Source organism: Propithecus coquereli, unplaced genomic scaffold (genome assembly GCF_000956105.1).
Source record: "Propithecus coquereli isolate 6110/MARCELLA unplaced genomic scaffold, Pcoq_1.0 Scaffold186, whole genome shotgun sequence".
NCBI lineage: Eukaryota > Metazoa > Chordata > Mammalia > Primates > Indriidae > Propithecus > Propithecus coquereli.
Window position 1 is genome coordinate 2,631,249 of NW_012143412.1, and position 27,317 is coordinate 2,658,565.

General features: G+C 42.3%; 1 protein-coding gene across 1 annotated transcript in view; it reads right to left on the minus strand.

The window, feature by feature from the left end:
• The window catches only part of CREB3L2 (cAMP responsive element binding protein 3-like 2), a 139,230-nt gene that overhangs the window by 31,401 nt on the left and 80,512 nt on the right, over positions 1–27,317 (minus strand). The window contains exons 2-4 of the mRNA XM_012642787.1: positions 15,769–15,985; positions 4,010–4,185; positions 2,461–2,548 (exon numbers count right to left, since the gene is read on the minus strand). Of these exons, the coding sequence (XP_012498241.1) occupies positions 2,461–2,548; positions 4,010–4,185; positions 15,769–15,985 (481 nt within the window). The remainder of the gene's footprint in view (positions 1–2,460; positions 2,549–4,009; positions 4,186–15,768; positions 15,986–27,317) is intronic.

Here is a 27,317-nt window from a genome sequence, read left to right on the forward strand (position 1 = left end):
GGGTTCCCAATGGCTGCTCTGAGAAAAGCTCATTCATTTCTGGAGGAATGTGCTGGTCAGGCCCGCGGGCATGGTGCCAAGCAGTCTTCATTCAGAAAATACTAAATCACCTTTAGATAGATGAGTAGGCACAGGAAAAATAAGAGGGGCAATGGGGAGCTTTCTCCTCCAACATGCGCCAGCATGCAAAAGTCCACCCTTTGCCCTTCCTCAGGAAGGCACGACACACTCCTCTCTGCCAGGGCCTGCAAGCCCTAGTCGGTGTCCATCAGGCCTCTCCAGGCCGCAGGGAGGGGTTTCTGAAGGAAGAATCCAATCTGGATTTAATAGTGGATATTTCTGTTGTGCCAGCCACTGTTACTGAGCCAAAAGAGATAACTTCAGGTGACCCCTTCACTCTTGGGGCCCCCAGGACAATAGAGCCTTTAGAACGGCAGCTCTGCGGTGGGCACGGTGCCCAGGTGCTTCGTGCACAGCTGGGTCTGCTCGGCCAGAGAACTGCTGGAGGCTGTGGGGAGCCTCAGCACTTCATCCATTCTCTCCTTCAGATGGAGACTGTCCGTTCTGAGACACACAGCACTGTCCGTGCTGACCCACAGCTGCCCTAGGAGATGACAGGCAGCAGTCAGGCAGCTCTCTCTCCTACTTAAAAACCTGAATATCCAAGGTGACAATAGGCATCGTCCCTCTCAGCCACCCCCACCCCAGCACACTTTTCTTTCTTCTCTCTCTCTCTCTCTCTCTCTCTCAACATACTACTTTTATCTAGATGCTTCTTCTTTCCATTTTTCTCTGCCAAAGTCTTGCCAAAGAGCTCCCTGGGCTTTTTAATGTCTGTGTGCACTCTTAAAACTAAAGAATATTCTAAAATAATCCTATATACTCTATTCCCAACACTCCAGGCAACAGTTGCAGGCAGCTAAAGAAAGTGAGCATGTGCCTTAAATATGTATGTGCTGGGCTAGAAAGTAGGAGTCCTAAGAGTGTTAATCAAGGTTTTTCTAATGCCATGAATCTATGGCACTTTATGGTAAAACACACACACACCACCAGCCAGCACACTAACCTGTTAGGGGCTCCATTTTCCTGCCACTCTGTGCTGTTATATTCCCCAAAATTAGCCAAGAGTACCTAGAGCTCCCCTGTCCCTTTCACTTGACACAGGCCAAATCATTCTAACACTGTTCTCTCCAAGCAGAGGGCACCCCACAAAGAGCAGAAATGGAATGACAAGAAAAGTGAGTGAAACAAACTTGAATCTCATCTTTCCTACTTATTGAGAGCTACTGACCTGGCCACAGGTGCCTCAGTATCAGATTTCTAAATATCATTTGAAATGCCACTCTTGGGTTACTGCAAGGTCTGGGGACAACAAGCTACTTTGCCTAGAAACTCTGATGCATTCAAGGATATTGAATTTCCTTATCTCTGTTTATCCAGGATAATGAGGAAAGACTGCCCTTTATTGTATTCTTAAAACATTTCTCCTCCAGTGACCCCAAATTCTGAAGGCACCATGGGATTCATTATTACACTTACGACACTTACTGAACCATACTGCAACATAAATTAAAACAGCAAGATGCATTTGATGGTAATAACTGGTGCATAAAAATGAAAGAAATTACCTTACAGCAGTACATAAAACTGAAAGGCTCTAATGTTTATCACTCAATGCAAAGAAATAGTGTCTCAATATAGATTCTAGTCAATTTAATCAGGGTTGGCCTTTTATTTACCTTTAAACAAACATGGAGAAAGAAAAATGTAAAAGTATGACAACTTCAAGTATGATTCAGCTTGCAGCTCAGCATTGCACCGGGAAAGTAAACATTACACAGTTCTAAATGGATGGCAAGAAGCCCAATGGGATGCATAATTAGGGGCCACGGACATTACAATATAGGTAAGGGGCTCCTTGCAACTGCTGTCATCCAAAGTCAACATTTTAAAACACTGAATTTTATGATTCAAAAGACATAATTTAAGAACAAAAACAAAAACACCAAATTGGCCAGACAGATAAATTGTGAATTCACTTTACAAAAGGTTGAAACTGGAGTTGTTTTAATGAAGCAAGGCGCCTTTGTGGACTGCTGTTTACATGCGGGGCTGTCTCATGTTCATACCGAGAAGGCTTGAGGCTGCCGTTCTCTTGTATGTCAGTGCCCACGTTGTAGCAGTCTATAAAGGTTTTGAAAAATCACCCTGGCTGGGAGCAAAGGTACAGGAACATTTAGCTGGAAATCAAGCATGTGCATATATGGGAACATAACATTTAGGTTTCAAAATTTTTATATGGAAGCAAGGTTTTTAAGAACAGAGCTATTTCATAAAGCAAGCTACACTTGTGGTATGAACTAATCCCAGCACCCTCGCCCATACTCTCTTTCTCTTTAGACTGGGCAGCTACACAGCTACACCTAGTAACACGAAGGAGGGCAGGGAAAGTAGACAGACCTTCTTTAGGAGAGAAGTTCAGAAACTGATCCACTTCATGAGGCTCCAGCTTAATTTTAGGAATAATGGTCTGGCATGAGGAATCCACCTGAAAAAAGAACACAATTTTTAAAAACCAATTACAGGCTTGAAGAAACATACAGGAGAGCTATTTGTCATCTGTGTCTTCCTCTTGGGACCACCCTGCCTCTCTAGAGCACAGCTGAGCATAGGTAGCTTCTTTGGCGGGGAGTCATTTTAGTTCTTAACCTTCTTCTCATTGCCAAACCTGATATTACAGCTGATGGAACCCTCAGAACCCGAAAATTAAAAGCCCAAGGCTCACTTATCAGTGCTTCTTTCTATTGTTTTTGTGGTACTATAAATGCATTTTATCACAGAATATTCTGGTAATTTTTAAAGGGTCACCAGGCTCCACTAGTTTGTTCTGCGGTAAGGACTGTGCATCAACTGACATCCTTTTCCTCCAGCTCCCTGACGACTGACAACATCTAACCATGAAATAGCCAGTAGGGAACGGAGAGAAGTTATCTGACCCATACATAGGGAGCAAGGCCATGACCCTGAGCTTTGTTAGTTACATACTGAAAAAGTAACTGAACTAAAATCTTATGGATCCAAATCTTAAGGAGATTAATACAGACTCCAGGAGGCCAGTCCAATAAAGCGACTCAGGGTGCTATGGAGACAGGAACCCTACAGGGCAGCTACAGAGGTCTTCTGTCTACAGCCCTTCATCTTCTACACAAAGGGACTAAGAAGTGAGTATCCAGTGATGCTTCTGTGGCTCTACTCAGTCCACAGCACCTTTTCCTGAACAGGCAGGCACTCTGTCTTGCTCATAGAGAATCTGACTTAAGGAGTGTTGACAGAGTTATTGTTTATAACCCGAGGCTTTAAACTTAAGGAAAGTTAAGACTGGCTTCCAACTCCGTAAAAAGATGCTCAAGTCTGATTCTGGTCCATTACCAGACACTGGAAATACTCAAAAAGAAGGTGGAATAAAATTAAATTCAATTTGCTGTAGATGTAGAATCAAGCAAGGAAGAAGTTCCTGACTTCTTATGCTTTCCACGGGTAACATAATAAGTATCAGTAGGTGGGAGGTTGCTGCACTGAGTAAGGGCAGGTCAGCATTGCACCGGGAAAGTAAACATTACACAGGAACTAGTATTCCCAACAGCCACGCACTCTTAAGCCATGGATTGCATCACCATCTTAACCACCTCCTTTCCACTGCTCAAAAATCAGTGCCATGGGGAATTTATTTTTACCATGGATATCATCTACGTTTTATATTCTGTAATAGTAATCAACGAAAAGATGAAATCAGCTTTGCAACCAATGTTTCTGAACAGTGACTTCAAATGAAGCTGATAAAAAAATCAACATACCCTTGATAATATGCATAAATACATAAATATATCCATAGTTATATGTCCTTAAATACATACAGCCACTAACGCCAAAAAGATTAAATGCCTTATGAGACAATGAGGATCTGTATCTTTTAATCTGACCTGTTTATATGAAAGAAAATTGAGTATACCCCAGTATTCATTTCCAGAGGAGATTCCTCCTTCTCGAAAGGGGTGGAGATGGCTGTAATGGTCAGAGTGACAGAGGGAACAAGTCCTGGGGGTGGCTCATCTGTAATCGGTTCTGTCTTGATAGTTGTTGAAGGGAGGTCTGTAGACAGGTACCATTTCTCACTTTCCACCTCATCTGAGGGAAAAAGACAAGCACACGTGAACTCGTTCAGGGCATCGGGCATAAGCAGAACAAACGACCACTGATCTTTCTCCTGGAAGAAAGCTCAAGAAAGCATCATTGAGAGCAGAATAAAAGGAAATAAAGTGAGCATGTGAGAGAGGAGATAAACGGATAAGGAAATGACTGGCAAAGTGAGAATCTACACTTGCGTTGGCTTGCTGGTGAGTATGTGTAAGGCGACTCTGGAAGAACACTCATGAAAGAAAGAAACCTGGCTTCTTGCGCAGGCAAGAGACTGGGTCCCTGGGGAATGGGACAGGACGGAGGATGCTGAATGCGCAGTAAGTTAGACTTTTTGGTTTTCAAACCAAGAGAATGTTTTATCCATTTAAAAATAAATAAATAAACACATTTAAAAACAAGAAAGAAACAGGCAAATGATTGGCAACCGAGGGCCCAGGAGAGAGGATGGGAGAGAATGGTGAGTAGATCTCTCTCCTTCTCCCCAGTGGAAAGTTGTTTGGCTTCTTGGTTTTTTTCCTTCTCACTCCATTTTTTTTGTTGGTGGCAGTTGGGTTTTTTTGGGTTGTTTCTTTTTTTTTTTTTTTGTCCTCTTCTGCTTTCTCTGTGATGCCACCTAGGTGTTAAACCTAACTTAGGCTCCCAGAGACTTTGCTGAGTGCTTTGGGAGACTTCAGAATCTGTAACAACCATCTGCCCTTTGCTGAAATGGACTAAATACCCATCCTGGGAAAAGGGCTGGGGCTTGGTGAGTCTGGGTCTTGTCTTGCCACAGGTTTTCCTGATTATCACCAGGCCTGGGGCTAGATAACAACCAAGCATCCAGACAGAACAGACAGAGCCCCTCTACCACTTAATGCTGATGCTAACCTGTACCATGGCCTGTTAGGAACCAGCTGCACAGGCAGGAGGTGAATGGCAGGTGAACAAGCGAAACTTCATCTGTATCTACAGCCGCTCCCCATCGCTTGCATCACCACATAAGCTCTGCCTCCCATCAGATCAGCCTCAGCATTAGATTCTCATAGAAGTGTGAACCCTACTATAAACTGTGCATGCGAGGGATCTAGTTGCACACTCCTTATGAGAATCTAATGCTTGATGATCTGAGGTGAAGCTGAGGCGGTGATGCTAGCACTGGGGAGTGGCTGCAAATACAGATTGTCATTAGCATAGAGGTTTGACTGCACAATAAATGTAATGTGCTTGAATCATCCTGAAATCATCCCCACACCCACCCCCCATGCCCCCACCACTCCACTATCCCAATCCCCCCATCCTCCCCACCCCCTCCATGGGAAAATTGTCTTCCATGAAACCGGTCCCTGGTGCCAAAAAGGTTGGGGACCACTGACCTAATGCATATCCTTTTTGGGCTCTAAGCAGTACCATGTTTTTCTTACCAAATTACTTCGGGGCTAGCACCTCAGCACAGCCCTGGAAAAGCAGGAAGGAGGGGAGGAAAGGAAAGGAACAGGAGGTTGGAAACAGGCACAGAGCAAGAAAAAACACATGCATGGGTCCCCAAATCCACATTCCTTACTTGATACCAGTTTTACTAAAATGAGGCTAAAATAAAGCAAAGATATGTTCCTTTGCATTATGAAAATGTATAAACACACACACCACATTCTTCACTTGCTTAGAGACCCATTATTGTTCAGGAAAGCAAATTCATACACATTATGAAATTACTGTACTGTTAAGAATTTGACTCCAGTTTTCTTATGAAAAGCTACATGGAAATCGTTCAGAATTGCCAGGGGGAGGGAAAGAGCGGACACAAAAACTAAAAACTAAAGTTCACAATTATTAAAATTGCATTTCATAAGCAACTTCCTCCAAGCACAGAAAAAGTTAGGTTCACATTCACAAAAGGAAATAATTTTTCCCCTAAATCCAATTTATAATTGACTTGATGAATTATTCCAGCCCCAATTTATTTCCTAAGGTAAAATAAAGACGGGCAAGACTTCTGTTGGTGGAAGATGTTTTGCTTTTGGAGCAGGGTTGCTGAGGGCTGTGCTCTGACAGGGGATTTCCATCATTCATGGGGTGTGGGCAGCATCCTGGCGGAGGGGCAGGGCTGGGGTACAAAGGCCCTTCTGATGGTGGCCAGAGGGGGGAGATCACTCTGTACTTGACACAGACGGCGCCCCAGCTCAGCCCAGAGAAGTGACTGGACCAAGAGCCAAGATTCTAATGCCTCTCCCAAAAGGAGCTTAGGAACTAGAAGACTCTGTCCCCTGCAAGAAAGACCCACTTAGGACAGAGTTGGGGTAAGCGTTGGAGAGAAAGAGAGAGAGAGAGAGAGAGAGAGAGAGAGAGAGAGAGAGAGACAGCATAGATGCCACTGTCTCCACTCAGCAGTGACATGTCGATGCCTCTGCTTTTTGAAGTCAACATTTAAAGCCTGCCCAAATTGAGCAATATTTATTCCTGGCAGAGGCTGGAAGAGAGATAGATGAAATATAGCCTCGATCCATATTGAAATGAAGAGTAGGGAGGCACCCCAGAGAAAAAAGTTGTACACAAGTACCAGGAAATTGAGGGAGAAGGCCAGATCCCCTGCCTGTGCAGTGAAGGTAACTGCGAAGAAACCTAAGTTACAAGGCAAACAAAAGATAAGGCAAAAATAAATACAAAAGAGAATATAAAATTATAAGACAAAATGAAGACAGGTAATGAAACCAGTTCTTTCGATCATTCTCAAAGCGTGCACACTCATAAACGGGTCAGGACAGTTTATATTCTTAATGCTCATGTCCCATAGCCCTCTATAAAAACAAATAAATATCATTACTGCCATCTCAGGGAATGGAGACTGCAAGGCAAACAATGATACCTGAACTGCAAAAGGAAACTTCCTCTCTCAAAGACAACTGAACACTTTCAAGTGAGAAGCCCAAGGGAGCTTCCTTTCCTCCCCTGAGCTTTTCTGAGGACAAACAACTGGTATTGCCTTCATGTTTCCATGCCAACACAACAATTCAGTCCTCCATCCTGAAAGATGTGGTAGAGTTAGAGAGAAGTTTAAGGCCACCAAGCTCAAAGACATCATTTTATAAATGAGGAAAATGACATGCAGGGCTAGGTCATACCACAAACTAGTGGAAGAACCCAGAGCTCTGCACTCCAGCCAGTACTCTCTCCATTAAGGAAATAACTCAACACGTGGATAAAGATTTATGCACAAATACGCTTACTGAGGCATTATTTATAATCACAAAACACTAGATGTAACCAAAACATTGAAGAGCAAGGGAAAGGTTAAGTTAGTGATGATGCATCCATACAATGGAATATCTATGCAGATATTAATATTGCATTTATAAAGCCTTTTTAATAACAAAGGAAAGGTTTATGACAGACTATTAAGAAAAAAACCTAGATATAAATTTATATACCATTAATGAAGACAGTGTTAGAAAAAAAGGAAATATGCCAAATAATAAGCATATATTTGGGTAATCATTCAGAACATGTGTGACTTCTTTTTCTTTTTCTTTAAATTTTATAGTATTTCCAAATTTCCGATACTGGGAAACTGTTGTCCTTGGATGAACACACATGGACACAGCCTGCTTCTGCCTGCTCTACTTCATGTCTTAGGATGGTAATTATTGGATAGAGGCTCCAATGGCTCCTTTGACTCAGTAAAAGTCTATAATGACTACCTTAATATATGCAAATAAGTTGCATTCCTGGCTCCAGGTCTTCACCCTCCCATCATCCATGTCTTTTGCCTTGTAATTTTGGGGTGCTTTCCCACTGTGGGCTGCTCCCCACTCTGGACTTGGCCATATGACTTGATTTATAGCCAATGGCATGTTAGCCTCTTAACTCTTGAAATGTGTTTGCAGGACTGGACTTAAGCATCTATAGCTTTGCCCTCATCATGTGAAGAATGTTCCAGGATAATCTACTGATCTCAGGAGAAGGAAACAGACACCCAGAAGAGAGTCACCTGCAGATGAGCTTAGCCAAGATCAGCCAACTCTCAGCTAGCCTTGGAGATGTACGTAAGTCTAGCTGAAACTAGCAGAATCACTCAGCTGACCTCCACACAGATCAGCCAACTCCCAGCCCAGGAACAGACACATCAGCTACATGATTATTGTTTAAGCTACTAAGTTTTGGGGTAGTTTGTTATTCAGCAACATAGCTAGCAGATATAATATAGCTGAATGTATGAACGAGAAATTAAATCCATTACATCTGAATCTATTGCAACAAAATAATTGCATTCATTTCCAAAATGATTCCACTAAAGCATCAACTGTGAATCACAGCAATAAATATTTGTAGATTGGCTGATTAGATTGGCCTACCAGTTATATCATAAAATAAATGACTTCATATGAAAAAAAATCAGCCAGTAAGTAGTTTGGTGAGAACAACATTCCAGTGGTAGTTGAAATTAGAGAAAAGAGCTTTCATTCTGAACTATTGGGTGTTGGTTTGTACTCTGTCCCTCAGTGGAAATAAATATCAAATGAGAGAAAACAGAATGACAAACCTATGAAGTAGGGGTTAACAAAGGATAGAGTGAAAGAGAAGGAACAGAATATGTATTACAGTTTTTCTACATGACCTTATTTTTGTAGTTTAATTTTATTGGCAAAAAGATCAGTAGGGCCACCATGGCTTAGAACTGCAGTTATCCTTGGATGTCTTAGTTATTGGCTAAACTACAAAAGCAAGAGTCAGTAGACACTCTACACCCTCTAATTTCTAAAACTTGAAGCTCAGATACTGAGTGGAAAAAAAAATGTTCTTCCTAAATTGTGTTTATACGCCTTTTAAGTTTCGTTTCAGATGAAAAACATCCCCTGATAAGTTTAGTTGTGCATACTGTGGAAAGTAAGAACAACCCTACATCATCTGATTCATTTAAACAGCTTCCTGTCAGAGGTCAAACTAAACTGGCACATTTCCTGGGCATCACCACTTAACTATCAGCAAGAAAACAAAAACAAGCCACTGTCTCATGGTGGGAAGCAAGTCCTTTACAACCAAGGACAAAATGGAGCAGCCATGAGCAATGGGGCTGGATGCCAAGATATCTGAAACATAAGATTGACAGAGAGACTAAAAAAGACATGGGGCCGGGCGCGGTGGCTCATGCCTGTAATCCTAACACTCTGGGAGGCCGAGGCAGGAGGACGGCTTGAGATCAGGAATTCAAGACCAGCCTGAGTAAGAGCGAGATCCCATCTCTACTAAAAGTAGAAAACACTAGCCGGGCGTCGTAGTGTGCGCCTATAGCCCCAGCTACTCAGGAGGCAGAGGCAGGAGGATTGCCTGAGCCCAGGAGTTTGAGGGTGCTGTGAGCTAGGCTGAAGCCACAGCATGCTAGCCCGGGTAACAGAGCAAGACTCTGTCTCAAAAAAGAAAAGAAAACAACATAAATTCAAAGCCAAGGTAACAGCAACACCAAAATGCAGATCCTTAATCATTTCCATATGTACCACACAGATAACTGCATTGAATAGATACTGATGCATGGAAAAAAAAAAAAAAAAAAAGATTAAACCCTAAATTGGGAATTGGCAGTATCTTTATAAATATATCATATATATATTTAAACACACACATATGCACACATACATGTGTATATACAGTGGGCATTTATTTTTAAAAAGAGAAATCACATGGGGCAGATACCACTTATTTGATAAAAACACATATGCAGTAGATCCTTGAATAACACACGTTTGAACTGCAAGGGTCCAGTTATACATGGATTTTTTTTTTCCCCATCAAACGCGGATTGAAAATACAGTATTCATGGGGTGCAAAACCTACATATACAGAGGGATGACTGTTTACTATTTATGTGACATGTCTAAAGTAAAAAGGAAATTTTGTAAATTAAACAAAAATGCCTCATCTAAATCAATCAGCACTTGATTTGTTTGCCCTTTGAAAATTTTCAAAGGAGTTGGCAATCTTGACCAATTTTTGTTGTAAAAATCTCTTAAAGGAAAAATGCTAAGGCTGGATTCTGGAAGCTGGGACAAGGAGCAAGAATTCAGTCAACTGTGTCTCATATGATATTAAACTACAGCCCACTATATGTTCAAACGGAAGTTAGAGGCCTTTTTGCCCCTGGTCCCCTTCCTGAGTACCCTAACCCTGAAATAACTTTCAGTCTTGAATGTCTTGAAGAGGTGGTGATAACTGTAAAAATAGCAAACACTCACTATGACTATATTTTATGTGCTAGATATTGCTCTAAGTGCTTTACCTATATTAATTAATTTAATTCTAAGCGTAATCATGTAGGGTATTTACTACCATTACCCCCATTCTACAGACAAGGAAATTTAAGGATTAAATAATTCATCCAAAGTTACACAGCCAGTACATGACAGAGCTAGGATTCACACTCAGACAAACTAGCTCCTCAGCCTGTGCTCTTTGCTATGCTGGAATATTGCTTTTCAACAGGCCCATGATTAAATAGATCCCTAGCCAAGAGTGGCTATTTTTCAATTAATGTTATTTTGAGATCATAATTAGCCACTGCAGAAGGTGCCATATTGGTTCTTTCTACACTTCTCACCTTGGTTTATTTAGAGTTCTAAAATCCAATGTATTGTAGTCATTTGGTAAATGTTGTATTTCATTATGCAGTGACCCATGTAAAGGCAATAATAGCTAATATCAGTTCTTACTAACTTCCAGGTACTATTCCTAGAACTCAAAAAGTATAACTCATTTGTTCCCTACATCAATGATCAATAATAATATTATTATTATTCCCATTTTAAAGACCAAGAAAGTGAGACACAAGAGTTAAGAAACTTGCCCAAGATCACGCTATCAGTAAGTGGCAGAGCCCAGATTCAAATCCAGGTAACGTGACTCTAAAGACTATTTCCAATTAGCATTCTGCTTTTAGCATCTCAGGTCTTCCTGTAGGATATTGTGTTTAGAGTATGCATTAAATAAACCTCTGAGGAACAAATGATTAATTTCAATATTTAGTACACACACAAAACTCTCATGCATACTTTATTTTCGTCATTGAAGTTATGACTCTCATTCATGAGTGTCCAAAGTAATTTTAATTGCTGGATAGAGGTAAACATTGCTTTCTATACCGATCTACCATTGCAATGGCTGAACAGACAAAGAAGTCATTATTTCACTTAAAAAAAAAAAGGAAAACATCAACATCTTTTTTACCTATTTAAAAAAAAGTAAAAAATAACACCAAAAAAGGTGATGAATAGCAAAATAGCATGTATCAGGCCAAGCTTCAGATCCAAGAGGACAACCATCCTTCCGCTCGTCCTCCCCAACCACAATCAGGTTCCTTCCTTACCCCATGCATGGCAGAGGACCCAGTTACTCTCTGTGGGCAGGTGAACACGTCTTCCTTTTCTACCCCTGAATCTACCCCTTCTAAGATGACTCAAGACTTATGCTCTTGTCACCAGCTCAAACTAAATGTGATGAAGACACAAGCTATGCATCTCATCTCTGTGGACTCTCTTTCAGGTCCCACTTCCTTGTAACGTGTCAACATCAAGATCTCTCCTACACTGCAAACCAGAAACCTAAGTCATCTCTGACTCATCTCTGCCCTTTCCTCAGCATACTCGATCCTGTGCTAATCCTGCCGTGGGTGTCATCGAATCGTTTCAAAATCCATTTTTTCTTTGCCATCCATGTTATACACCTTTCCATTTCTCCCTGGATAATTATGTCCATGCACACCTTCCCTGCTCTCACAGTGTCAGCCGTGAGACATCAGTGTCTCTTCCAATCTCCAAAAAATACCATCTCACTTTTCTAGGCCCTGCTTCCCATCACACAGCAATCAAACCCTGCGTCCTTACCCTCAGAAGGAAGATGATTATTATTTCTGTTCCTGGCCCACCCTCTGTAGACCTGGAATAGCCACAGTTACAGTCCCTTATTCCATCCTAAATAAAGTTATCTTGACTTGTGCTTGGTGTAAATGGGGTATTAGACTGCTTCTCTATTAGTATATTTTATGCTAAGGCCTGTTGATAGTTCACATTATTTTTAAGCATTGTTCTTGTGTCCTCTTGGAGGATACAGGCCATGTCTAGGCCTCTCTCAAGAGGCCTACTCAAGCACCATGAAGTTTCTTGTTTAGGAAGCACACTGAAATTAAAGAACAAAGAAAATGCATACACCTAGCATCCCAATTTAATTAAAAAGGAACATGACTAAAATATAGTACTCATAAAGATAACCTCCATGTGATGAGGTGTAAGACTTGGTCATTCAAATATAAGCTTTTATTTCTCAAAGCATAAAAATATCCACAAACATGTACTTGGATGCTTCTGCTTATCTCTTTTAACCTCCTTACATTTTTTTTTCTTTCTTTCTTTTTTTTTTTTTTTTTTGGTAGAAGAGCGAAAACCCTGCTTAGCATCTGGTTAACAGCCTTAATCATGGGGAGAAATGTCTGAGCTGGATATAGGTTGTCTTTCTGGTGGTTTTGAAGGCTCAGCCCACATTTCTAGGGGTGGCTCCTGCGGTTACTGAACCACATGAAGTTCTTTAGCTCTAGTGTTTCAGAGAAGTCTACACTCAAAGTCAGTCCTGAAACAGATGACTCTTATGTAATCTTAGACCAGTATTTATTAAGCTTTTTGGGCACAGACTTTTCTAAGAATCTAAAAAAAGTTAAAATGGCTCTCACCAGAAAAAATCAACAAATGTAGATGGCCCAAATTTTTGTATACAGTCTTAGGAGTCCACAGTCTATCTGAGGTCCATGAAGGAACGATAGGATAAGAACATCTGGCCATACACTGGCTCACACCTATAATCCTAACACTTTGGGAGGCTGAGGTGGGAGGATCGCTTGAGACTGGGAGTTCAAGACCAGCCTGGGCAACATAGTGAGACCTCATCTGTACAAAAAATTTTTAAAAATTAGCCAGGTGTGGTGGTGCTTGCCTATGGTCCTAGCTACTTGAGAAGTTGAGGCGGGAGGATTGCTTAAACCCAGGAGTCTGAGGTTGCAGTGAGATAGGATTGGCCACTGCACGCCAGCCTGGGCAACAGAGTGAGACCTTGTCTCTATTACAAAAAAAAAAAAAAAAGTACACCTACATGCCCTATGTAATTGCCTTGGGGGTCAGGTAGGGCAGTGGCAAGGGGGAGGGAAAGTTTGGGGGAGGGTAAGGAAAGGGGGAAGAAGGAGGAAGCAGGAGGAAAAAAAAGAGGAAAATCCTAATAAACTAGGAACAAGCTTCTACTTAACTGTGCGTTTTATCACTTTTTTTCAGGCTTAGAAGCAACTGCAGAAGAATTGTATTTAGTCTAAGTAAAATTGGACAGGGAGATGTGAGTCATTGGTTTTCCCGGGTACAGTGAAATATTCACTCCCTATCCATCACTAGACACAGGACTCCCAGTTTTGCTTAGGCTATTATCACAATGTAAGAGATAAAGAATATTAAATTTAATGCAAACAGCTATTTTTAAATGCTGCATATTTACGCATTGTCTAAAGAACAACCATCCTTCTCCATCAGAGTTGTTGTGTGCTTTGACCGAGCACTTGGACTCCCCCATGTCATCCTCCTATGAAAAAGGCATGTGCTGGACTAGGAATAGACAATAGAGTTTTAAAACTTACTGAAAGCACTAAAATAGCTGGTTATTCCTCTAGGAAAATATAACATAGAAAATTAAATTTAAAAAGTATATATACCTTGAGGAGTTTGGAAAATATAGCTTTTACCAATTAAAATATAGCTTTTAATTGGTGGACAGGTGGTCCCCGGGTTACAGGCTAAGATACATTCCTGAGAATGTCTTCAGGTTGGATTTGTATGTAACTCAGATCACTGATGCACAGCACACATATGATAATAATAATAAGACTATAATGGCTTATATGTGGTAATAATAATATAGTATAATACTGAAATATTAATAATAATACCCATGTACTGTAATAATAAGTTACAGTAACTATTGTGCTCTTTCTTTTAATTCAAACAAACAGAACATAAAAAACTCATATAAAAAGTTTAGCTATGAGATAGAAATTTCAAAAAAGAATATCAAAGGTTAACACTCGCCTAATGCTGCATGGACACTAGGCTGATAGGAATGCTACGCTTACTCTGATCTTCTAACCAAAGCAATAATAACCTTTCCATTTCAATAATTAATCCACTACACTGCTTAGTAATAATTGATGCTTTCATTGGAGGACTGCCTTTCACATATTCCATTATTCTCACTTATCCTTTGTAATTTGTTCTGATAGCCGAATGACTGAAGTCTAACGCTTTCCCAATAAATGACGGTGTCTGGCCTGTCTCCAAATGCTTAATTATTCCTATTTTCCTTTCCACTGTAATCACCGCTCTCTTCGCTGCAGGCTCACCTGGACTTGCAGTGGACTTTCGCTTTGGAGGCATGGTCAAAAGGGTAAACACAGACTCACAAAATCGACTAAAAAAGTTAAGATGAGAGTGATGCTGGCCTAAGCAACCACATCAACAATGAGACTAGTGTGAAGATGCTGCGACAACAAACCACTTACACCACGAGTCTGTTTACACGTGCGGAAGAAACTAGTTCCCGAATTATTACTTTGATTATTTAATTACAAATTGTCCCTGAGCGGAGCCTTGGGAGCCCACTGGTAAGTACGGAAGGAACACCGGAAGTCAGGTTGTCCAAAACCCAGAAACTGCCTATAATGGTCAAAACATCTTAACGTCTCTAAGGCCAGAAAAATGAGACCTCCACCAATACCATACTCACGGCATTGACGATGGGCATGAAAGGGTAACCAGCAAGAGAATCTAGGAATGTCCACCAAGATCCCAGAATATAGGATCAATGGAACATGCTGGAAGTGGGTTAGGTAAGAGGATGCTCAAGAAGCCTCTGTAGGCCAGGCGCGGTGGCTCACGCCTGTAATCCTAGCACTCTGGAAGGCCGAGGCAGGTGGATCACTCAAGGTCAGGAGTTCGAGACCAGCCTGAGCAAGAGCGAGACCCAGTCTCTACTAAAAAATAGAAAGAAATGATCTGGACAACTAAAAATACATACAGAGAGAAAAAATTAGCCGGGCATGGTGGCACATGCCTGTAGTCAGCTAGGCTGACGCCACGGCACTCACTCTAGCCCGGGCAACAAAGCGAGACTCTGTCTCAAACAAAAAAAAAAAGAAGCTTCTGTAGAGAAAAGTGGTCATAAAACTTTTTCTCAGAAAAAATGACATGACTTCTTGAAACAACGGACTCACTGGACTGGCGGGGATCATCAGCCAGGCAGGCCAGCCTGACTTGCAATAGGCTGCTTCGCTGCCCAAGCCACAGGGTCAAAGAAAGTAATGACTATCGCTCAGTTATAGCAAGGTCCCGGGGGACAGTCTGGTGTAGAGAGGTATGTCCTGTGCCTCGTTGCATTTCCCCACTGCCCAAGCACAACGCCTTACACACCGTCGGTATTTGGCTAAAATGGGTGCTGACAGTAACACGATATACATCCAACACTCTCAAGGAGCTCAGAGTCAAAGGTAACAAGGCCCTAGTGTTTCCCCTGTTCTCAGTTTACCATCATTGAAGCTGTCACTGGTGGTGACATGGGTGAACGGTGACTGGGCCCGAGGCTCTTCGCACAGGGAGTAGCTGTGCTCAGCCTGGATGAGAGGCGCTGGGGACGTAGGGGACGGCTCCACCTCCATCGACACGCTCTTCTCTGAGAGGAAAGGGTCATTCAGGAGCTGACCCAAGACGTTCTGGGAAAACTCATCCAGAAGTTCTGAGAAGTGCTACAAGAAACAAAGGAGGAAGAACTCAGTTTCTCTGAACCATGATCTGACATTTACACACATATCCCAAGGCAAATACGTCATCCACTGTGAAGTCTCTTATGTACAATATCCAGTCTCATCATATGAAGTCTCTTAATGTACAATATCCAGTTATCTAGTGCTGTGTAGCAAAACACCCCAACGTTCAGTGGCTTAAAATTATCACAATTTATTATTTCTCCCTCTTCAGTGGGTTGGTGGGGTTGGTGAGCTGACCTGGGCTCCCTCACATGGCTGCACTGTGCGGGCAGATTGGCTGCGGCTGTGCGGGGCTGGGACCCTGGACGCCTGGGCCTTTCTCAAGGAGGCTAATCAGGCTGGGCTTCCTCACACAATGGCAGAAATGTTCCGCAAAAGAGAAAACCAAAGCCGAATGGCCTCAGAAGTCACACAACAGTATACCCTCCACATGCTTTTGGTCAAGGCAAGTGACAAGGCCAGCCCAGATTCACGGGAGGAGCAACAGACTCCACCTCTTGATGAGAGGAACAGCAGAATCACCTCGCCGATGAGTGTGGATGGGAGGTGGTGTGATTCACTGGGGGTCATTACTGTGATGGCCTACACATTTTGCATTGGCAATATTTTTAAATCAGCCATCCTGCACTTCTATAGTATGAGGGTGCCAAGTTCAAAGGCATTAGAGGCAACTTCTCTCTATTCTCCCCACTGCCTGGGCTGTTTTCCTCTCCAGGTTTTCCCTGATCTCTTCCGTCCTCCATCTCTGATACCATGAACTTTCCAGCCCACACCATGCCATGGACATGACGTAGGAATATTCCCTGGGATTCCTATTAATATATCCCTCGTTGCGCACTGTTCCACTCTAAAGGAGCTGCAGGTCCATCTACTTTCCCTGCTCGATAGGGGTGTAGTCATGGTATGAGGATCTGCAGAGCAGAGTTTCTCAGCCTTGGCACTATTAATATTTTGGACTGGATAATTCTTCGTGAAGGGCAGGGGGTGGGTGGGAGGGTAAGGGGACTGTTCTGTACATTCTAGGATATTTAGCAGCATCCCTGGCCTCTACCCACTAGATGCTGGTAACACTTCCCCAGCTGTGAAACCAAAAATGTTTCCAGACACTGCCAAATGTCCCTAGGGGGAAAAAAAAAATCACCCCTGGTTTAGAATTATTGCTATTATTAGAAACAATAATAATAATGAAATGAAATTTAAAAGTCCACTTTGGGACCAGCTATTAGAACCACTTGTGCGTCCTTAAATGTTCCTTGAGTCACAGACCAACAAGTGTCATTGTTATTGATTAAACTTGGGGACACTTGTTGTACAGAAACCAAGTTAAGAAAGCAGATACAGCAATAAGAGAACGGATTGCAAACAGGGAGGCTTGGGGGTAGGCAAGGAGAATTCCTGGGATTCACATGGACACCTAAGTCCACCACTGAAATGGAAGTGTCAGTGAAGAAGCTATGAAAATGAACGCAGAAGGGGAAGGAGGGAGATGGCCCTAGAGCTGGAGCTCTGAGATTAGGGTAGTTGCAGGACAGGAAGCCTCCTTTAACAAAGGAGAGCAGGAGACAACAGAGAGGAGGCCCTTGCAGGTTAGGTTCCTGAAGAGTCAGAACAGGGATTCATTGACATCACAAGCATGGGACATGGCTACATCTCATCAGGACAGAATGCCAGGAAGCCATCGGCCGTGGACACTGCCTATGAGGCATGCTTGCCTGTGAGAACAAGAGAGGGTGGTTGGGAGGCAGTTCTCTGAGTACACAAACATTTAGAACTGGAAGGTCCTTAGGAATATCTAAGGCAATAATTCCCACATGCCAATGGCCTGCATCACAATTACCAGGGGAGTTTTGTGTTAGTCATTTTATAATGAAATATTTTAAGCATTTAGAAAAAGCATATACGAGGGCTGTCGGAAAGTATCCAGCCATGTTAATATAATAAGAACGGTTGCATGGCTGGATACTTTCCAGACGGCCCTTTATATATATACGTATTTATATATATATATAAAATGAATGATTATGTAGTCATTCCTTTAAAAAAAAATCTTTTATGTATTTGCTGCTGCAACCTTATTTTTTTGGCTTTTTTCTTGCTTTCTTTTTTTTTTAAGAAATAAATCCTGAAGGACCATTAAAGCTCCCATCCCTTCCATCCATTCCCTTATCCCTCTCAAAGTCAACCACAAGCCAGAACCTGGTGTTTATCATTCTCATCCAGGTCTTTTTTTCTTTTACTACATATGCATGTTTCCATTACATATATGACTCTTTTAAACTTTCAATAAATAGCACCATACCTCATACATCCTTCTGCAACTTTCTTTTACAAAAAATTTTAGATTTATTCATGTTTATACGTGTAGCTCTATTTCACTGATTCAAACATCTGAATTGTATCTCACTGTATTAATCCAATTCCTCTTGAGGAACATTTAAGGGCTTCTTTTTATTACATGCTATATTGTAATAAACATTTTTTAACATGAAGGGAACTTTTAAAAACATACAAATTCTATGACCCACCCTCAGAGATGATGACACAGTAGGTCAAAGGCACCTATGTTAGCACCACCACCCCACCTGTGATTCTAGGCGCTCTCCGCTTTCTCCATCACTGAAGGTCAAGTCCATTTCCACTCGCCATCTCTCTCCCTCACCACTTTACAGTTAAGTCCCTAGAAGTTTACAAAGTTCCTGTAAGTTCAGATATGCCTAAGGTCAGAGGACGATTCAAGGATTTTTGCAACTACCATATGCTAAATTTTAGATAGCGGATAAAAAATAATAAATAAGAAAATGGAAATAGCCCATGCCTTCCCAGAGTTTACCACAGGCCGGTGCTTCTCAAACTTTTATGTGCATATGAAATTACCTGGGGATTTTAAGATATAGATTCTGATTCTGATTCGCAGGTCTAAGTGAGGCCCAAGATTCTGCATTTCTAACCAGCTCCCAGGATGCTGCTGCTCCACGCACCATACTTGGCAGCAAGGAGCCGAACAGCAGCAAGGCTAAGATTAGAACCAGATTTCCTGATTGTACGATAACCTGAAGTCAGCGCCTAATTCCCTAAGTAGCTCCCCAAGGACAAATTCACTGGTTGCCTGATGGTGATATTCTGCAACTATTTGACAGAGTTCCTTTCAAGACCAAAATTAAGGTAACAAAAACAGAAATAAATAACAGAAAATGTAAAATACAAATGCAAGAGTAAAGCTCACAGTCCCTGCATCTCCAAGCCACAATTCTGTTGTGAACTACAAAGTCAACTCTGGCCAGCTGCGCTGGCTCGCTGAAGCTCTAAAATCCCATTCTGTCCTAGGCAAGGCTCTCTTTGATGGCCTGTGCTTTCCCATGGAGGTTGTCCAGGTTGGCCTACTCTGCTGACACTCCATTTTCTTTCTCCTGAGCAGCACTAATGAATGTTTTCATGAACATCCCCTGGATAAGCAATAATAAACTCTCTAGCTCTGTTAACCTTTCATGAACTCCCTCCACTTTGGATTATGTAGTAATTATCATGTTACCAAACAATTTAGCCCTAATGATAGGTAGTTTTGAAGAATTCACAGTTGTTATCAAGTGCATATCATAACCTTCCTTCTGGAAAAAGATCCTCTTCGGAAGCCTAACTGTGCCTAACCACCCTCCCACTCCCACACCTAGGAACTTAACAAAGTTGGAGAGCACTCAGAAGGTTCAGAGAGACACTTTTGATGGAAAAGATATGCCCAACCAGTCCCACCCAGATGCTATGACTCAGCCCAGAAAATTAGTTCCATTTGGCTCTCCTTGGCAGCTGTGGGCTCCAGGGCACAGCAGACAGGTCAACCTCCCACTGCTGGTGCAAGGATCCGGCCAGAATGGGCCCATCATTCATGCCAGCCAATTACAAAGGGGAATACAGTCCTGGAGGCCAAAAACCAGAAAAAGGAGCAAAGTGAGCCTCCAAGAGGGAGCCTTTCTGGATCCTGCAGACAGTTTAGTAAAGTACTACTCATGTGAACCCAAGGGTTAGGGAATTTTAGCTTAATTCTTTCAAAGACAATGGCATAATAACAGTTTATAATACCATTCTGCCTAATATTTTAATCAAGCTTTATAAGCTTACAAAGTACTTTCCATAGCCTTTTCCTCGCTTAGTGCTCACAACAATCCTGTGATGTTGGCTTAAAACACATTGTCCAAGATCTCTATCACCTACTGAGAGACTTTGAACTAGGGTCCTCTTATTTCAAATTGACTGAACTTTTCCCACATTGTTTCTCCTAGGAAAGAGGTATTTGAGCCTCACAATCGAACTGCACAGAGAGGTTCTAACAAGTCTAAAACCAGGATGATGGTGATCATTGACGATGATGTTGACAGGATTAGCTGCTAGGATGGTCCAAAGGTAGGTCTTGCAAAGAGAGGACTGTCGTGAGGTGGGAAATGGGTGTCTTGCAAAGAGAGGACTGTCCTGAGGTGGGAAATGGGTTATCCCGAAAGTATGTCCTATGCCCCATCGTCCAAAGTGCTCATAGAGCATGGGCTAAAACAGTTTGCCATCCCCTAGTTGGTCAAAAGGGCCCCTTTTGTGCACAGGTCAACAGAAGACTGTGGGACTAGACCTGGTAAGGACCCGGGTCCTAGTTCCAGCCCTGCACTTCACTGGTGGTTACTCCAACTCGTGTGTGTATGTGTGTATGTGTGTGTGCGCGCTGGGGGTGATGGAGTACACTTTAGACTTCGACAGTAGTTTGTCACACTTTTTTTGATTCGCTGGGCCCTTTGGGGAATCCAATGAATGTTCTGGACTGTCCTGCTCAAGCAATGCCCAAAACCGCATACACACAAACGCAGCCAGCGATTTCGGGAGGCCCACTCGCCCCTGAATTCTGTCCACAGATGGGAGGGGGATTCCCTGGGCCCCGAGTTAAACACTGCCAGCAGAGAAAGTAGTAATAACACACGAATATTTATAGGTCATTGCTAACAACCTATCCAGCTATAATACCCTATCATTTTCTAAAATGTTGCAGGCAATGTAAAATAGAGCTACAAAAGCTTTTCAACTTGGAAAAAGGAGGAGGGAAAACATCCTGTTCTGCTTCATGGGTTTGTTTAGATTTGCCACTGTAACCCCTGCCCAGGGGCAGTGAAGTGGTGGCCCAGCAGGTAATGGGGCTCAGAAAGCAGAACCTGCCGCTGGCAGCAAGCGTCAGCCAAACGGCCTTTTCTCCAGTCCTGCCCGCTGGGAACCGGACGCCTTTGCTGCCTCTGGCTGAAAGGATCCCTCTCAGGCAGGCAGAGGAAGAAGCCTTCGTACTTAACACTCATGGCCAGGAACCTTGCCTAGAGCACAGGATGCCCCAAAGACTGGAGCCACAGAAGTAGGATGTGTGGTGGGGGCAAACTGACAAACCCCACATGAAATAATTTAGAGGACACACCTCAAATTCCCTTCAGAAACCAAGGCTTCCCTCCAGCAAACACACGGTCTGCTGTATTGCTCAGGAAGGGAGGAGCTGCCCTGGGCTCTGGACATCCACTGGGTGCCCTCTGTCCTCCCCTCGCAGGGAGAGAAGGGGCCTGCTCCCCAGGGAGCTGCCTTCAAATACAGAGCACCTTAGGCCTGCGTGGCTCTTACACAAGGACCCTGCACACGACACACAGAAAAGGGCCAGATGCCAACCGGGAGGAAAAAGGTGACCTTGTCAAAGCCACAAGAAAAAAAAAATGGCTTGTAAGTCAAACTCGATTACAGTGAAATTTCAAGGGTACCCCTTCTTTTCTGGCACAAAAATTTCGGTACATTACATATTTTCTAAATAAAAAAAAGTTGGGGCTGAGCCTTGGATCTGTTTTTATTACACCAGAGGTTTGGGGGTTTGGGAAGTTGTTTTGGGGGTTTCATTTTGAAGCAATATTTAATTTACTGAAATCTCACAAGTAGTAACAGAAATTGTTTTTACAGGGTCATATGACAAAACGAATATACTTTGGTAGTATCCAGATGTACCTTTTTTAATAAAAGAAGTAAGTGAAATAGATTAATCAAATTATAAAGGCATTAAGGGATGCTATTTAAAGGAACCCTATTATAAATCCAGTGGTAGGGTGTATTTGATTTTTTGTAAAAAGAGTCGCCCTGGGGGAAGGAGAGAGGAACAGGTGGAGCACAGAGGATTTTTAAGGCAGTGAAACTACTCTGTATGATACTGCAATGGTGGATGCATGTCATTATACATTTGTCCAAACCTACAGAAGGTCCAACACCCAGAGTGAACCCTAATGTAAGCTAGGGCCTTTGATTGGTAATGCTGTGTCAGTGCAGGGTCATCAGCTGTAACAGACAGACTCCTCCGATGGGAGATGTTGATAATGGAGGCTATGAATGTGTAGGGCAGTGGTTATACGGGAAATCTTTGTACTTGCTGTTCAATTTTGCTGTGAACCGCAAACTGCTCTAAAAAATAAAATCTATTTTTAAAAGTCACCCTTAATTTACTTATTATGTAAACATGAATTTTTACATATAATATTTGCTTCAAGGGTCATGTGCCAATACTAATTCATTTTAAACAACATAATTTTCATCATTAAAACAAGTAATGATACACTTTCTCAAAATACAATCCAATTCCAAATGGCCTATAGCAGTTCCTCTTAGAATGTGATGTGAAAAAAATCCATTGTTTCATTTTAAGAATGTCTACTCATAATACAAATAAATCAGTTAATGAGATTACAGGAGAAATACCTCAGAGGTGGCTCCTGCTGGCAGAGGAGAGCTGAGAGACTTAGAGTTAGCAAGCACAAAAAAATTCAATCTGTCTACTTCTAGGCTTGTTTACATATATAACTGCAAATGCTCCCAAAATGCACTTCCTAGATCTCTCTGAACAAACTGCCCTCTAGCCTGGTAGGGTCTCTCTTTCCATGGCCCAAGGGTATCCAATGCATATTCATAGGAATAAAAATAATAAGAAGAAAATATAATAATATCACCTTTCATGTTCAATGCACAGTGCTTTACATATGACAGAATACTTCCACGCCATTACTGTATCTGATTGTCACAAGATTAAGAATTATCCCAAGGGTGGAGCTTGTGGAGCAGTGTGGAGTAGAGCAGGACCACTGTTTTCCACTCTCCTTCCCATGTACTTTGATTACAGCCCCTGCTGTCTCCCAATCCACTAACACAAAGAACTCAGAGCTCAGATTCCTAATTGTTAAAAAAAAATAACGTTGTGAATTTTAACTGGGCCTGAGAGCAGGGCAATTTCCTCGTATTAATCGAGAAAATTCTTAGGATCCTTTTAGAGCTGGCAGAGTTGTTCCAGAAATATGCCTATCAGATGGAGGAGTTCTCTTTGATTTGTTTCGAGAAACTCAAAGCATCCACCGAGTCTTTGAAAGCCCATCTTTTTGAAAACCCGACAAAATCACGATGGAGTCAACCACTCGAGGCTGAGGTAGCACAGAACCTGTGATTCTGTTCTCTCCATCAACAGTGGGGAGCTACGCAGACCCGGGGTGCTGAGAGCAGCAGTCATCTGGACAACCAGTTCTTCCCTCTCCCCTTTTCCACTTTTATCCCCAAGTTCAGACTCGACTTCCACACTGGACCTCCACACCCTTGGACAGGAGCCCAGGCAGAACTTTCTACCTGGTCTATCCTACATGCCAAGGCCAAGAAAACATCTGCTTTTAACCCTCCCACATAACTCAATCTAAGTCCAAACTCCTCACAGTTAGAGTTAAAACAGATTTAAATTTCTTACTCATCCGGTTAAACCTCTACAGTCTCTTCCTGATTGGTGTTTTATACCTTGTTGATACCTCTCCTTCTATCTTTTATCCTTCAATTTGCAGTTTTCAACCCTTTTACGTTCTCACTATATAAATAAATTTGGAGAGTTTTTTGGTCAGGATGGTCTTATTGGATCTCCTGCACTCTCTGTAGCCATAAGCATCTTCTCTCTGGTTCCTTCCACTCTCTTAAACAGAAAGCAGCCCCATTCCCTCTCCTCCAGCACACACTTTCCATTATCAACATTTCAGTCTTTCCCCCGCTAGGGAATGCCCAGGGTACTTCCTCACATCCTTCAGTGAAGGCACAAGCTAAGATACTCATTGTTCCTACTCTCTTGGGTCCTACCCTAAAAGAACAAACTCTAGTATTTTGCCACTCCAGAAAAACTTTGGATTATGACAACAGGCACCCCATCATATACTAGCGAAGCCTGAAGAAACACTGGACATCGTCTGGGTCGACCTGGTCCTTCTAATTTGAGGAAATTGAGGTCGAAAGTGGTACATGAAATCAAAGAGTTGAGGAATGAACTCTTTACACCACAGCCTCTGTACCAAGAGAAGCAGTGACTAGACATAAGGATCACCAAGCAGGTGACTGAAGAGGATCACGCAGGCTAATCCCATAGAATTCTCTGAATAGGACATGCATTTTGCAACAGAACAATTCTGCCTCTCTGTCAAGATCCAATGCCAAAGATGTCAGGTGTGAAAAACTAAAGGAGTCATGAAGTTTGCAGGAAAAAAAACAAATGGCATGCATGCTTCCTAGAAACCTATAATTATTTATGAGCCAAATATGTCATAGCATTACTGAGATAATCTCATCCCTAGAGGGCCACACTGGGGACAAGGGGAAGTGCTTCAGAGGCACAAAGCACTATCTGTCTTGTTTAAATGCACAAGGAGTGACTCACTGCCAGGAGGTGCCCTTTCACCCCTAGATAAGAGTAACAGGAATCCCAGAGGTGATCAAGCTGGCAGACCCAGGCAGGTGCTGGCTTCTAGCCATTTCGGCTCTTGCTCTGTCGGACCTCACGTGTAGCCCCACCTCTCTGCAATGAGGCATGCTGAAACATACCAGGGGATCGTAGCCATTGGAGGCAGTGTTTTATGTACTGGACTTGTGAGTCGGAAGACATATATTCCAAATCAGCTCTGTAATTCCTAGCAGTAATCTTGGTCAAATCACTCATGCTGTTGACTCCATTTGAAAATTAGAAATACAATCTGCCTTTCAAAATTGTAGTGAAGACAAAAGGAATTCATCAATAGTCTAATCCAGATATAAAATGGTGCTGTGGTAAGTGAAAATTGGCTGAGAAAGCCATGTGTGGGCAATGAACTTGAAAAACTAATTCATAAGTCATCTGCATGGTTCCTCCTTACCTCCACCTTGGCGAGGCAGGTAGCGATGGCAGTTACTGGGAGCACAGCAGCCATCAGCTGTCTGCTCCTGAGTGTTCCTTCCTCTCATGAAACTCAACCAGCTAAGGCGATGAACCCTCTTTGATCTCCAAATGCTACTAGAACCCAAGAGCTTAACAGCCTGCACAGGAGGACAGAGTATCTTGCAGTAGCTGGAAGTGAAGAGCCACCTGTTGGCTCTCTGTTACCCCATACTGCTAGCCCGCAGGCAAGCCATTAACTCCAGTCGCATTTCTAGACTAAGAGAGATCGGAAAGACAAGCTTCATCATTTTAAATGAAGAAGCTGAAGTTAGGATACATTAAACCACTACCATGACCCCCAAAAAGCAGAATTTGATATTTGTCTGTTCACTTAGAATCATTCCTTTCACATAATAAGAACTTACTTAAATGGTAGCTATTTTATTGTTGTTTGTATTATATGCTTTGCTAAAATTGTGACAAATTATTAAGCCTTTCTCTGATCTATCAGTCTATCAACACCATACAAAATGATAAGGCTCAATGAATACCATTTTTTCTTAGTGAACTCATACTGGATTCTAGTCTGCCCATTTGTTTACCAACGGGCTCAATGTTTAGTTCATTAATTCCTAATCGATAAATCTTCCTTTTCCCATTCTGAAAACCAGGCCCATATCTCCAGCCTCAAAGCATCTCTCTTGTTCCCTGTGATTCCTCCATAGATTATCAACAACACTTTGCTCACATCCATATGTTTCTTCAGTGCCCTTTTGTTTTAACCAGCAATTATAATTTTTATGCAAACCTTTCACCCAAACTTTTATGAAGTAACTGTTATAGTTAGAGCTAGACTGAATTATCAAGTTCTGCTGTGGTGGCATTGCTGACAAAAAAGGCCCAGAAGACCCAAAGTAAACCAGTATGAAGAATGAGATCATTACCCACTGGGCAACTGAGAGTCCATACAGGGCACCAACAGAAAGGAAGCAAACTAGAGCAATTTTGTTGAGAAAACATCCTGGATATGCTCAAAGATTCTTTATCCTGATCCTAAGCAGTAGCCAGCCAAATCTTTTCCAACAGATGGATATTTTCAGGTTCTCTGATCTTTCTCTGGAAGTGGGGTCCAGGTACTCCTATAGGTATGCCTGTAAGTGCTTTTGCCCTCGGGCAGACCTTTCCTGTCATCTAGCTACAGTCCTGCCATTCCTCTCGGTCAGACCTTGATAGAGGTGAAGAATGTTTAAGGAAGGAGAAAAAAAGAGGCCATAATATTCTCTTTCTAAGAAAGACCATAAATGGAATCTAGTGATCTCAGCAGGTTGTTATGAGAACAAGCAAACAGAGAGATTCTGCCGAGTACCACTGCAAAACACATGCAACAACCATATGTTAAAACTTGTTACCAAACAGCTAAATTGAGCATTTTTTCCCCAAAAGAAAATAGAGCAATGCTTCTGAATTTTTTTCATGATAGAACAATGGTGGGTAGCTGCTTACTGCATCTTGAGTAGGAAGCATTTGCCTTCTGGTCATAAAAGATTCTTTTCTGTTACCCGCAAAGCTAATGGTCTCAGAAAGTATATAAAATTTGCCCGTAATAATGATGCAATGCTCTGGTGGGGGGTGGGGGTGGGGGAATATTTTAGAAAGTAAGTCAGCAAAGCTTTATTAATAAATAGTATAAGAAGTCAAAGGGGTGGCTGCTGGTATAGTAGGAAGAATGCTTTGGAATCAAAAGGCTTAGGTTTTAGACTCAGCTCTGTCACTACCTGATTCTGTGACCTCGGGCAAGTCACTGAACCTCTCTGGGTCTCTTTTCTCAGAATATAAAATATAAAAAGAACGGGACCAGATGGTCCCCCAGGCCCCCTGAAGCTCTGACATTCTGAGACCAGCTGTGATGTAGGTGGCCCCTGCTTCCACTCACACTTAGGGGAATAAAAGAGCCTGAAAACAAATCTTAAGCCTGAGTCAGTGTTCCCTACAACTCCCCCTCTCTGGCCTTTTGGAGACTCTTTTGGCAAAGAATTTGTTCCCCTGAGGATGGCTGAGCTCACAGCTGGGCAGTACTGGATGATTTCCACCCTTTCAACAGCTGGTCTTTGAGACAAA